Source organism: Halichoerus grypus, chromosome 6, assembly GCF_964656455.1.
Source record: "Halichoerus grypus chromosome 6, mHalGry1.hap1.1, whole genome shotgun sequence".
Lineage (NCBI taxonomy): Eukaryota > Metazoa > Chordata > Mammalia > Carnivora > Phocidae > Halichoerus > Halichoerus grypus.
Genome location: NC_135717.1, coordinates 115,408,774 through 115,422,737, shown reverse-complemented (window position 1 = coordinate 115,422,737; position 13,964 = coordinate 115,408,774). Strand labels below are relative to the sequence as shown.

The 13,964-nt window shown below is 50.5% G+C and overlaps 1 protein-coding gene across 1 annotated transcript; it reads left to right on the top strand.

Annotated features, from left to right (window-relative positions):
* The first annotated feature begins 305 nt into the window (after positions 1–305).
* DDX23 (DEAD-box helicase 23) lies at positions 306–13,601 on the top strand. The gene is made up of 17 exons (XM_036121145.2): positions 306–429; positions 3,803–4,011; positions 4,646–4,756; positions 5,663–5,756; positions 5,868–5,933; positions 6,489–6,627; positions 6,905–7,038; positions 7,169–7,281; positions 7,533–7,676; positions 7,773–7,998; positions 8,271–8,416; positions 9,401–9,578; positions 10,304–10,546; positions 10,969–11,120; positions 11,337–11,445; positions 12,186–12,360; positions 12,708–13,601. Exons 2-17 carry the CDS (start codon positions 3,803–3,805, stop codon positions 12,929–12,931), a joined length of 2,463 nt encoding a protein of 820 aa, XP_035977038.1. The 5' UTR covers positions 306–429; the 3' UTR covers positions 12,932–13,601.
* Positions 13,602–13,964: the final 363 nt, after the last annotated feature.

Here is a 13,964-nt window from a genome sequence, read left to right as displayed (position 1 = left end):
ATTTGTTGTTACTGTAGTTGTTAGTGACGATTAAGCGCTATTGATAGCTAAGGAAGCCCTTAAATTCCTTCGTAGTAAGCCACATGCCAAGACAGTCTGGGAAGACCAGCATATTCCAAGGAAGACCGCACCGGGAGAGAGCCTTAGGCTGGATGCAAACCCATGGGTAACTCGTAACTCCCGCAGACTCAGATGTTTGGAGAACCACATTGCCCAGCAGACCCCTCGGCCCGGGGCCGGCGCTGGCGCGGTGCATTATGGTATTAGTAGTTCTCAGGTCCTCTATGTCAGCCCGCGCCGCCCTGCACCAGGAACTCGACTTCCCAGCTTGCGCCGCGGCTGGGGATGCATTTCGGCGACCAGGAAACGGGAAAGATGGCGACTGCTCGGCGACGTTGAGGCCGCGTTGGGCGGTTCAGACTCAGAGTGGTGAGTCCCGAGCGATGGAGGCTGTCCCCACGAGCTTGCAGAGAGGGCGAGAGTTGGGGCACGGCGGTGGCCCCTGCCTCCGGGACGAGGCGGGGAAGAACGCTTCAGGGTAGAGGCACGAGCCCGGAGAGCCCTGGCGGGCTGGAGCGAAGGGGCGCGGGCCCCCGCGCGGAGTGTTGGCTCCTGGGGACACAGGCCAGGTCCCTGGACGATGTTACGGGCCAGACCTTTGCCCATGAGCACACAGCACCTGTGATACCCTCCATCCGAGCTTATTCCTTCATGTTTCGAGTAGCCCTTGCTTCAGCCAAACTGGAACTTGGGCTTTTCTCCCAGAATCAGTAGTGCTTTCCCGCCTCTATGCTTCCTGTATTATTTCTTTTGCTGGGAATGACTTTTCCGCACCCTCAATTACACATCTTCAAATTCTACCTATACTTAAATGCTCAAGAGCCACTTCCTCCACAGATCTTTCCAAATCCCCTTTTGCAAATGAAAGGAAACTTCTTTGAATTCCTATAGTACTTCATCTGAGTCTTCATCTTGGTAAGTGCTTCATACCCTCTATTGTTCTGTAACCTTACTTTGGACAGGATCTTCCTGATTTCCTTTTGTAACCCAACACAACATCTAGCACGCTGCCTTGCATATAATAGATGCTTGATAAATACTTAATTGGATGAGAAAAAGAATCTGCCACTACCCTACAAGAACTGAGGAACTCGAGGACCTGGAGGTTTGCAAGGAAGACTGCTGGGAAGCGATGACCAGGGTAGGCCTGGTTATCAGGCCCATGTGATAAGTATAACCGATAATAAAAGTTGCCCATATTTACTGTTTCCTTATTCTGACTTCCCATTCTCTTCTAAACCCACTCCACTCAGTTTTCTGCTTTCTCCAGGCCATCAAAACAGCTCTTGTCAAGGTCACCAGCCATCTCCATTTTTCCAAATGCAGGGGTCGCTCCTCTATCTCCTAGTCTTTATCCACTTGACCACTCCCTCCTTGAAACACTCTTTTGGCTTCTGTGAGGTCATACTTACTTTTTTCCCCCCTTTCTTAATGGCTGTTGCTTCTTTCCAGTCTTTTTCTCTTGCTCCTCCTTTGCCTGACCTCTAAATGTTACAGTGTTCCAGAGCTTAATCCTGGTTCTCTTCTATTTCCTTCTTTAACTATACCGCCTACTTAGGTAAAAGTAGTGTCCCATGGCTTTAAAAGCGTCTCTATATTGATGACTCAAATTTTTGTCTCCAGGTTCTCCTGAGTTCTAGAATTGCATTTTCTAAATGAAACTTGTGATTTCTTCCTAAATCTGTTCCTTCCCCAGTCATTTCTGGTCACTAATGGCACCATGAACCATTAGTTTGGTCAAACCCTATATTTGGAGCTATTTTTGTGTCTCCTCTTTCCCTTTCTCCCTTCATCCGTTAAGTCCAGTCAGCTCTGCCTCCAAGTATGTTCTGAAGCTCTCTACTTCTTTCCATCTCCATTTCCACTTTCCCAGAACAAGCTGCTGTCATCTCTTGCCTAGACTACTAAATGGCATTCTCAGTGGTTCTGTTTCTACTCTTGCCTCCCTATTCTGTATTTTCTTGCAAGTCACCAAATTCTTTAAAAGTATAAAATTAGATCACATCACTTCATGTTTAACACTCTTTAAGGTTTCTGTTGCTGTTAGGTTGAAATCCACGTTCTTTTCCCCTGGCCTAAAACACATTGACTGTCTCCCTGAACTCATTTTGAATTGGTCTTTGCCCTGGGTCACTGTCACTCAGCCACATAAGTCTGCTTTTGATTGGCAAGCATGCTGAGCTAGCTTTTGTCCTAGTGCCTTAGTACTTGCTGTCCCTTCTACCCAACAAGATCTTTCCCCTGATCTTTGCAGTCTCTCTTTCCTATCGTTCAAGTCTCAGCTTACATGTCATCTAAAAAATTATTTCCTGAGCCATCTCTCATTCCTACCCCTCCCTGTGATATCCACCCTGTTTTATTTTGTTAATTAGTTCTCATTACTATTTGAAATTCTCTTATTCTCCTTGTTATCTGCTTCATTGGAATTTAAGCATTATGAGATCAGAGACTTTGTTTACTGCCATATCTCCAGTAGGTACAACAGTTTCTGGGACCTACCAGGTGCTCAGTGAATATTTGTTGAAAGACTGAGTGATGTTGAGGATGTTTTATAGAGAAGATACCTTTCTTCTGGATTGTTTTCTTAGGGTTCTAAGTAGAAGAAATATAAGTATACTTGCATGATGTACTAATATAGAACATTCAGTCATTTCTCAGACAGTTGTGAGACAAGACGGGTTGTCTTCACCTTTTGAAAGTGCTACGTGTTCATTTTTCTTTTCTTTACACATTACCCTTTCTTAAAGATATATGGCAGGAAATTACACGAGGAAAGGAGATTGTAAGCAAAAGCTTAGGGAGCTGATATTCCAACCGAACCATTTGGGGATAAAATAAGTTCTGAGAAATGTATTCTGAGTCTTAGGGATGATGGTGATGGGGTAGAGGTAGATTCAGACTTAGTGTCATTTTAGCTCCTGGCTGAAACAGATTTTGTACTCTGAAGGACAGTTGACAGTGCAACATGGTGTTCAGTGTCCCCCAGGCAGGAGGGGCACAGAACAAATTCCTGCTCAAACCTTTCATGGGATGGGGTAGTGGTCAAGGCTGTGAGAATCTGAATCTGAGTAGGGAGTGTCGGTCAGAATGCCTGTGACCTTTAGTTTTTGGTACCTTTCTTTTTTTCTTTCTATTCTGAAATAATTACAGATTCACAGTAAGTTGCAAAAAAAAAAAAAAAAAAATGCATAGAGGTTCTGTGTACCCTCCATGAAGTTTTTCCCATTATGTAATGAAAAGTACATTTCTTTTGATCTGGGGGAAAGTGAGTTTGTTTCTCCATTTAAGTTAGGTTTTCTGGGACCTGGGTGGCTCAGTCAGTTAGGCGTCTGCCTTCAGCTCAGGTCATGATCCCAGGGTCCTGGGATTGAACCCCACGTCGGGCTCCCTGCTCAGTGGGGAGCCTGCTTCTCCCTCTCCCTCAGGCCCTCCTCACCGCTTGTGATTTCTCTCTCTCTCAAATAAAGAAATAAATAAAATCTTTAAAAAAAAAATTAAATGTAGGTTTTCTTGAGGTGCTGATTATAATCCCAAATCTCGAAGTTAAACTCTTTTTTTCCTCTTTTGAACTTTTCTTTATGAGCTCAAGAGAACTTATCTACCTGAGCTTCATTTCCTCATCTATAAAGTAGGCATTCCAGTATATCTACCTCATAGGGTTGTTTTGAGATTAAGTAGATTATATATAAACAGTTGAGAGCAGTACCTAGGACATAATAAGTATTCCTCTTATCCATGACAGATGGCAGGAGAGCTAGCTGACAAAAAGGACCGGGATGCATCACCTTCCAAGGAGGAAAGGAAGAGATCTCGGACTCCCGACAGAGAGCGAGATAGAGACCGGGACCGGAAGTCTTCCCCATCTAAAGACAGGAAGCGGCATCGTTCAAGGGATAGGCGTCGGGGAGGCAGCCGTTCTCGCTCTCGTTCCCGTTCCAAGTCTACAGAAAGGTAAAGTAACTTTGTATGTCTTATATGGGAAGGGAGAGTACATTTCAGACTTCTTCATTCTTGGTTCCTCTGATGCCTCCAGTATTAGGACATTAGTCTTTCATACATTTCTCCACACCTAGTAACCCAGTAGCTCTTAAAAGTTAAGAGGGAACTTGTAAGATGAAGGTCCAGATGATCGAGGAGAATTGTTCCTCTCTTCACATAGGCCATGGCCCGTCGTTGCCATTAACGCTTAGTAGTAGAACTCTGATCTAGAAGACTTTCTTCTTCTTTTTTTTTTTTAAGATTTTATTTATTTATTTGACAGAGAGACACAGCAAGAGAGGGAACACAAGCAGGGGGAGTGGGAGCGGGAGAAACAGGCTTCTTGCTGAGCAGGGAGCCCAATATGGGGCTTGACCCCAGGACCCTGGGATCATAACCTGAGCCGAAGGCAAGACGCCCAGTGACTGAGCCACCCAGGCGCCCCTAGAAGACTTTCTTAGAATTCCCTCATAGCATTCCCTGGACACATATGCCCCGATTTGTAAAATACTACTTTGTGGAGAAAAGAGCATGAGAACCTCTTTAGGGCTGCAGTGAAGCCAGATACTCTGAATACTACATGATTTCTTACATTTGCTGTCTTTAGAGAGCGAAGGCATAAGGAACGAGAACGGGATAAGGAGCGTGACCGGAATAAGAAGGACCGAGACCGGGACAAGGATGGGCACAGACGGGACAAGGACCGTAAGCGATCCAGGTACCTGAGAGAACGGGAGTGGGCTTTAGGAGAATGCTCCCATCTCTTCCTCTCTGCCTCTAAGCTGGCTCAGCGTCATAGGAAAGTAAATTGTTCTTAGTGGCTCCTATTGGTAGTGATTGCAGAGCGTGTATCCAGTTACTGAAGTCACAACCATTTAGGGTCAACTTGTTTTTAAAGGTTAGAAATTCGTTTGAGAGGGTTACCAGCCTGTAAAACATTCCCTTAGCTCCATTGGACCATTCAGGTTTCTACCCAAGATAGACAACATGCATTTGTTGGCATAGCTTAATGCCCCAGTATCTTGATCTCTTTCACCTGAAAGCTTTGTATGCAAAGTTTTTATTAGGCTCTGAGTGTGTAGATTAGAATTCAGGGCAAAGGGCATAATTCCATAACAAATACAGGGGGTTGTTTAAGATCACTTGTAGATTGGGCTTGTAGCAGTTGTGGGGAAAGGATCACTGGGACTTCTAGGAAGGGAGCATGGGGGTAGAGAGCAGATATAGAGCAGTATCTGGGAAGGGTGGATGGGGAGGGACTCTGTAGACTAAATTCATTGTGTATTATAAAGTTAAGCAGGATTTTTTTTTTTTTTCAATGTGCACCTGCTATTTGGAAGAGAGATTTTTGCCCTTGGTACTGAAGACCCACTGGTGAGAAGAGATTAATTAGTCTTGGAAAAGGAGATTCAGGTAGAATGGGGCCAAGACAGGGCCATCATTAGGTTTGAGAACAGACAGTGAGCATGCCTGCAAAGGGAGCTCCAGGGTATGATGGATGGCTATGGGCCAGTCTTGTGGAGTCATGGAAAAACTTCCATCCTCTCCGGGGCTCAGCCTGACCCTCCTCCAGGGGCGGGGGTAAGACAGTGATAAGGACCTTTCTTGTTCCTTTTCCTTAAAGCTTATCTCCTGGCCGAGGAAAAGATTTTAAATCTCGGAAAGACAGAGACTCTAAGAAGGATGAAGAGGATGAACACGGTGATAAGAAGCCTAAGGTAAAGGAGAGGAAAGATTTCTCTCATCTTCCTTTTCAGTTCCAGTTCTCTGTTATTGATCTTCAAAGGGAGAGAGCCTTTATTGACTGAAGTCCTGTGTTTTATCTTCAGGCACAGCCATTATCCCTGGAGGAACTTCTGGCCAAGAAAAAGGCTGAGGAAGAAGCCGAGGCTAAGGTGAGAACGTGGGGATCTCTATTAGTTGGCAGGGCTGCTCTAACAGAACATTGCAGACTGAGGGACAGAAACAACAGAGATTAATTTTCTCACAGTTCTAGAGGCTAGAAGCTGAGATCGAGGTGTCCATAGGGTTGTTTCTTCTGAGGCCTGTCTCCTTGGCTTGTAGGTGGATGTCTTCTCTGTTCTCACATGATCTTCCCTCTGTGTGGGCGTGCTCCCAGTGTCTCTGTGTGTCCAGATTTTCTCTTACAAGGACACCCGTCAGATTGGTTTAGGGTCCACCCGAAGAGCCTCATTTTACCTTAAACACGTCTTTAAAGGTTCTGTCTCCAAAGACAGTCATATTCGGAGGTCCTGGGGGTTAGGGCTTTGACATACGCATTTTGAGGGGGACATAGTTCAGGCCATTGCGGGGTCCTAGACCTATCGGTCTTTTCCTTAACAGGTGTAATGCCTGGGCAAATACTCATTCGAATACCTGCCGTTCTCATCAGTGGTGCGATTATACCCTGCTCCTGTGTCCTTTGTTTACAGTTCCAATCTGTTTTGTAGCCCAAGTTCCTCTCCAAAGCAGAACGAGAGGCTGAAGCCCTGAAGCGGCGGCAGCAGGAGGTGGAGGAGCGACAGAGGATGCTCGAAGAGGAGCGGAAGAAGAGGAAACAGTTCCAGGACTTGGGCAGGAAAATGTTGGGTTCGTTTCCCTCCCCGGTGTAGCCCCTAGAACGGGGTAGGAGAGGGTGGGCTGGGATTGTCGTGTCACTCACGAGGGCCAGAAACCCGGTTTGCTCCAGAGTTTGGCAGAGGGAGGGATGGGGGAGTTGATGAGAAAACTCTCTGTGTTAGGTCTCCATTTCCCTTGTGTCGTAGAGCTGCCCCTTCTCATTTGGTGTCCGTTGTCTGGACCCTCTCCACACTCTCTCTTTTCCTGCACTGAGCTCTTCTGCAGCTTTGCTTTCCTTGGTCTGCAGAAGACCCTCAGGAGCGGGAACGTCGGGAACGCAGGGAGAGGATGGAGCGGGAGACCAATGGAAACGAGGATGAGGAAGGGCGGCAGAAGATCCGGGAGGAGAAGGATAAGAGCAAGGAACTGCATGCCATTAAGGTGCCGGCCTTGGTTCTGTGTTCACTTCCCCTGCCACACACACAGCATCGTGGTTTGGCTATTCGGCCATTCTGATCTCCGCATGTGAGATCTGGCTGGGCCTCGAGCTTTGCGTTCTGTCCCTGGGCAGGAGCGATATCTGGGTGGCATCAAGAAGCGCCGCCGAACGAGGCATCTCAACGACCGCAAGTTTGTCTTTGAGTGGGATGCCTCCGAGGACACATCCATCGACTACAACCCCCTGTGAGTGGCCCTGGGCCTCAGTGCTAAGTCTTTTAAACTAGTCTTTTCAACTGTTCCTGGAGAGAACTGGCGACTACAGAAAGAAAAGTAAGATTCTGGGTCGGGGAAATTGGCCGGCGCGTATCAGCCAGCTCTTTGGGTGAGGAAAGACCCTGGCTGGGAAGGTAGACGGATCGGGACATCGGGGTAGCCCGCCCTTCCCTCCTGCTGCTGTCACAGCTTCTGTTTTTCTTCCTCCACCTCCATCTCAGATACAAGGAGCGACACCAGGTGCAGTTGTTGGGGCGGGGCTTCATTGCAGGCATTGACCTGAAGCAGCAGAAGCGGGAGCAGTCGCGTTTCTATGGAGACCTAATGGAGAAGAGGCGGACACTGGAAGAAAAGGAGCAGGAGGAGTGAGTGGCGGGGCTGGGGGTGGTTGGCAGAGCCCAGCGCCTGCAAAAAGGAGCTGCAGGGTGCTGATCGCACTTGCTCCTCCCGTCCTGCTCCAGGGCCAGACTCCGCAAGCTCCGAAAGAAGGAAGCCAAGCAGCGCTGGGACGATCGGCACTGGTCCCAGAAGAAGTTAGATGAGATGACGGACAGGGACTGGCGGATCTTCAGAGAGGACTACAGCATCACCACCAAAGGTGGCAAGATCCCCAATCCCATCCGGTCCTGGAAGGACTCTTCTCTGCCCCCACATATCTTGGAGGTCATCGATAAGTGTGGCTACAAGGTAAGGAGGGCCAGATTGGCCCAGAAGACCTGACATGTTCCTACATTCCAGGGGAAACACGCTTAATTTGGGAACAGAGAGCTTTGTTCCTTTGTTCCTCTGGTGCCTCCTCTCCCAGGGAGCACTCAGGTGACCCTGTCTGTCCCTTTCCAGAGGAAGTATTGGCCTTTGGTGACCATGTTTCCTCACTGTGTACTGGTGTCCCACTCTGTCAGCAGTAGCCTGGGGAGCAGAACTCCCTCTGTACCCATCCTCTCTCTGGGTCCCTACAGGAACCGACACCTATCCAGCGTCAGGCAATCCCCATTGGGCTGCAGAATCGTGACATCATTGGTGTAGCTGAGACCGGCAGCGGCAAGACGGCAGCCTTCCTCATCCCGTTGCTGGTCTGGATCACCACTCTCCCCAAAATTGACAGGTGGGGTCAGCTGGCACCTGTTGGGGTGGGTGGGTTTGGCTGAGTGGGAAAGGTCACAGTGGCAAAGGAGCATTTGGTTTTCTAGCTTTCTTTTTTTTAATAAGTTTTACATATGTATGTATTTATTTCTTTGAAGATTTTATTTATTTGTGAGAGAGAGCGAGCGCGTGTGAGCACAAGCGGGGAGCAGCAGACAGAGGGAGAAGCAGGCTCCCCGCTAAGAAAGGACCCCGATGTGGGGCTCGATCCCAGGACCCTGGGATCATGACCTGAGCCAAAGGCAGACACTTAACCAACAGAGCCACCCAGGGATCCCTGTATTTATTTATTTTTTAAACAATGTTTATTTATTTTAAGTAGGCTCCATGCCTGGCGTGGAGACCAACATGGGGCTTGAACTCACAACCCTGAGATCAAGACCTGAGCTGAGATCAAGAATCAGATGCCTAACCAACCAAGCCACCCAGGCGCCCCTATTTTTAAGTAATCTCTACACCCAATGTGGGGCTCAAACTCATGACCCCGCAGTCAAGAGTTGCATGCTCTTCGAACTGAGCCAGCCTGGTGCCCCTGTTTGGTTTTCTTTTTAAGTCTGTAATCAGAAGCCCCCTTCTTTAGTCTGGGTCAGATATTAGGGAATAATTGGATCACAGTATCAAAGAAGTATATGATTTGGATGGCCAAGACCACTCCCTGAAGAACTTAGCTGTCCAGGAGACTCTGATTTTTTTTTTTTTTTTTGGGTGGGTAGCAAAGCAAAGTTTATTGAGCGATAGTAAAGTGATAGTTCAAAGCTCCCAAAGAGGGAGGGGACCCGAGAGGGTTGCCCTGGAGTCTCTGATTTTTAAGTGAGATCTTTGCATCCTTTTCCCACCACCCTCCCCATCTCCATAGCTACCCTTAAGAGTGACTTTGTCTTGCTCCTGTTTGTGGTTGGCTGAGAACCAAAGCTCATGGAACTGTGGGATGCCCCATTTACCACAGGATCGAAGAGTCAGACCAGGGCCCTTACGCCATCATTCTGGCCCCCACTCGTGAGTTGGCCCAGCAGATTGAGGAAGAGACCATCAAGTTTGGGAAGCCACTGGGCATCCGCACTGTGGCCGTCATTGGCGGCATCTCCAGAGAAGACCAGGGCTTCAGGCTGCGCATGGGCTGTGAGGTTCGTTCACCTAGCCGGCAGCCAGCCCGCTGTGGGAGGGCGCTCCGTTTGGGGGCTGTGTTTCTAGTTTCTGCCATGGATGTACAGTAAGCTGAAGAAAAGTTCTGGCTTGTATGTATGTGCTATGACTTACCGAGAACTTTTGCACCAGGTATTGTACTGGGCACCTCCTTAATCCTACCAACAACCGTGTGAGAATAGGTAGAGTACCTCCACTGTTCAGGTGAGGCTGGGGCTCAGGTCAGGAACTTGCCCAGAGTCACGGCTGGCGGTGAGCAGAGCTGAGGTTCATGTCCAAAGCCTGTGCTCTTAATTACTCTGTCGTAGACCGTGTCTTCTCAGGGTGGGGGAAGAGAGCTTTTTAGAAGAACTCTGATGCAGGAATTGAGTCTTTTGCAGACTTCTTGCCATAATTCCTTTATGTAACTCTCTCCATAGTTGCCCTTAGTCCCTCTTCCATCTAAGAAAGTTCCTTCTGATTTTGCCTCTTCTGTGTAACTCTTGGACCTTATTCAGAGACCCTATTCATTCCTAAAAAAAAAAAAAAAATCCAAGGTGGCAACAAGTGATTTTGTGCCAGTTCTTGGGAACCTTTGCTGCCAATCCTAACTGGAGGTTGGGGTCCGAGTTCCTTAGCATTGTTGCCCAAGCGGGTGGATAGTTCACAGGAGGGAGAAGAAAGAGGTATATGCCGGGGCTGCGTATGTTTCCACTGTGCCCTCCAGATTGTGATCGCTACCCCAGGACGTCTGATTGATGTGTTGGAGAACCGTTACCTCGTGCTGAGCCGCTGTACCTATGTGGTTCTGGATGAGGCAGATCGGATGATTGACATGGGCTTTGAGCCCGACGTCCAGAAGATCCTGGAGCACATGCCCGTCAGCAACCAGAAGCCAGACACAGATGAGGCTGAGGACCCTGAGAAGATGCTGGCCAACTTCGAGTCGGGCAAACATAAGTACCGCCAAGTACGGCTGCTTCCCTAGCCTGGGAAATAAATGGGGGCGAGTTGCCAAACCTGCTCTGAGGCCTTTCCTGCCCTGGGTGGGCCCGGAGGACATTGACCAGCATGTCAGTCCTCTGAAAGTCCTCGCAGTGCAGCCATGGGCTGTGCCCTAGAAAACGATTCCAAGGCCTCATGCTGCTGCCCACCGTGGGTGCCAGCAAATGGTCTCAGCCCTTCCTGTCATCGTAGGATGTAAAGGCTTGGTGAACGGGTACTGAGGAAAGAAGGGGGAAGGCAAAGGACACGATTTCCTACGGTGGTGGTTGTCAGAGCTTACTCCATGGCACATTGTAGGTTCTTTAGCCCAGGCCCCGCTGCCTGTGGTGATGGGGCATACGTGGTGGTGTCCGCCTGGGCCCAGGGCTGAGCTTCCTGTTTCCGCAGACAGTCATGTTCACGGCCACCATGCCCCCGGCGGTGGAGCGTCTGGCCCGGAGCTATCTCCGGCGACCGGCTGTGGTGTACATCGGCTCTGCGGGCAAGCCCCACGAACGTGTGGAACAGAAGGTCTTCCTCATGTCAGAGTCAGAAAAGAGGTACGGGGGCAGCTGAATCAGGAAGCACATGATGGAGAAGGGCCTTTTTCAGGATGAGGGATGGAGGGTAAATGTTCTGCCGTGTTAAAAGGGCTGCTGTTTTCTCGTTTGGGTTGCCATGGGCTTGAAGGTCGTGGAATTGGTGTTGGTAGATCAGGGTGAGCCTCTCACACGGAGGTATGCCTCTCATTTTTCTCCTCTTCCTCCTCTCCCCAGGAAAAAGCTGCTGGCAATCTTGGAACAAGGCTTTGATCCACCCATTATCATTTTTGTCAACCAGAAGAAGGGCTGTGATGTTTTGGCGAAATCCCTGGAGAAGATGGGGGTGTGTCTGGCTGGGGAGAACCAAGTCTGCTCTCTTTGGTGGGGCTTTCTCAAAATAGAGGGCCCCTCTAAGGCTCCTCCTCTCAGTGCTGTCCCATTCTTTAACCTCTTTAATAGTCAAGTCAGGGCCAGAGGGAAGAGGGCGGCTTGATGGAGATAAGGGACGGGTCTGTTGCTGTGATTCCCTGTCCAGACCAGCAGTGTCAGCCGGAGATGCCTTGGGTCTTCCTCCAAGGGGGCTGAGCCAGGGACAAGTCCTGAGACACACATCCTGGCCAGATCTGAGGCTGTGGAATAGTGGATCAGAGTTCTTTGTGTTAATACGTGTAAGGGGGTGATGTGGTCAGGAGGGAGATGGGGGTGATCGGCGTCCTTTAGTCCTGCTGCTGGTGTGTCCTCTCCACTCGAACTTCCTTAAGCATCTTGGTCCCTGCTTGCCACCCTCATCTCGGCCTCATTCTCTCTTTGATGACTTCGCATCTCTCTGGCTCCACATCCCCTGCCCCCCAGCTGCTTTACCTTTGACCGGACTCTGTCTGCCCCTGCCACACCACACCCTGTTCTCTCCCTTCCCTTTCTCCAGCTTGCTTGTTCTCTTGCTTTCAGTCGCACCCATCCTCTCTCCTTCCTTCGCCTTCTACCCTTCTGCTCTGCAGTTCTCCCTCGGTGTCTTCACCCCCTTAATTTCTGGGTCTCTCCATGACCCCGCTGCTCTTCCTCACCTCACCATTCTTCCAACAGTACAATGCTTGCACGCTGCATGGTGGGAAAGGCCAGGAGCAGCGCGAGTTTGCCCTGTCCAACCTCAAGGCTGGGGCCAAGGACATTTTGGTGGCTACAGATGTGGCGGGTCGTGGTATCGACATCCAAGATGTGTCTATGGTTGTCAACTATGATATGGCCAAAAACATTGAAGGTACGTGCAGGGGAAAGCAGCTTCCATCCAGGTAAAGGGAGGCTACTTGTCGGAGACTCACTCCTCACAGCTCCGACGCTGGGCTTGCTTGTCCTGCTGAGACGAGCTCTGCTCTTTATCTCCCATGGGTTAGTCGTCCCTGGATGTGCGACAGCTGTGTCTCGGGCTGTGGGGAAGAGTGGCGCTGGGCTGCTCTCGGTCTGGGTGTGGTAGGATGAGCACCGTTAGCGCAGGGGAGAGCACTGTGGGTGCCGCAGGGTCAGGTGGCGCGGGAGGTGCGGTGCGGTGGGGGAGGCCCGTCGAAGTGAGGCCCGGGATCCTCAGTGGCGTTTCCTCCCCCTCCCCAGATTACATCCACCGCATTGGCCGCACGGGACGAGCTGGCAAGAGTGGTGTGGCCATCACCTTCCTCACCAAAGAGGACTCCGCTGTGTTCTATGAGCTGAAGCAAGCCATCCTGGAGAGCCCAGTGTCCTCCTGCCCCCCGGAGCTAGCCAACCACCCCGATGCCCAGCACAAGCCAGGCACCATCCTCACCAAGAAGCGCCGGGAAGAGACGATATTTGCCTGACACAGCACACGTCCTGTCAGTTCAAGGGCATGTTCTGAAGCCTGTTCTTCAGGACCCTCACATCTCTCCAGGTCCTCACTCTTACAGGGCCTTAGGAAACAGACTCCTCGGCCCCTCCCTCAGGTCTGCGGGCCTGAGCGCGGGGCTGCAGAGGGAGAGGACACTGCTGTAGGCGGCAGGGAGAACAAAGTACCCCGGATTCTGGCTCGGCCTTGCCCCTCCGGAAGGCTCCGGGGCTGCACTGGGCCACCAGCTCTTGCCAGTTGTGGGGCGGCCGGTTGGCATCGCCTCACGCACTGAGCGAAAACCTGGCCGCCTGGCTTCTTTGGCACGGACTTGACTGCGGAAGCGGCAGCTGGGTCGCCGCCCGAGGTGACCCCGGGGGGTCTGGCACGGTGAGGGTTAGGGACCTTGGATTCTGTCATTTTGACAGCCGTTTGCCCTTTTGGATTATAAAACAAGTTGAGAGCCTGGTTTAGAGCTGTGCGCGGCCCCTGTGCCAAGGGGTGCTGTGCACTCTAGGCACCCCTCACCCAGGGACTTTGTTTAGTAGATGTGGGGACAGGGTGAGCTGGCTGTGCCCATCTTGAGGTCACTGAGGGAAATTTCTGTTTTTTATTCTCTGAGAAGATGAGTTTGTATGTTCTGAGAATAAATACATGAGGATGAAGGCTGTGTCATATTCTCGCTCCCCTCTGTCTCCCGGGTTCTCCCTGCTGCCACAGAAGATAGGAGGACGGCCCTGGGGGGGTTGACTTGCGAGATGAAAGAAAATTACATCCAGAGAAGAGCCAGGGGCCTCAGCTCATAGTCTGAATCGACGGGAGGCCACTCGAGGGGAGATGGAAAAGCCACGGGCGGCAGGGTTAGAAGGCATCTTCCCGCCGGCTCTGGCCTCACTGACTTGTAGCTTGGCCGGCCTGGGCACCCTCTGGGGAGCTTGGCACAAGGGTGGGAATGGGGAGCCGCCGTGAAACTGGCACGGGAGGCACAGTTGTGGCCTGTCGTAGCGCCCCGGACACCCAGTCTTCAG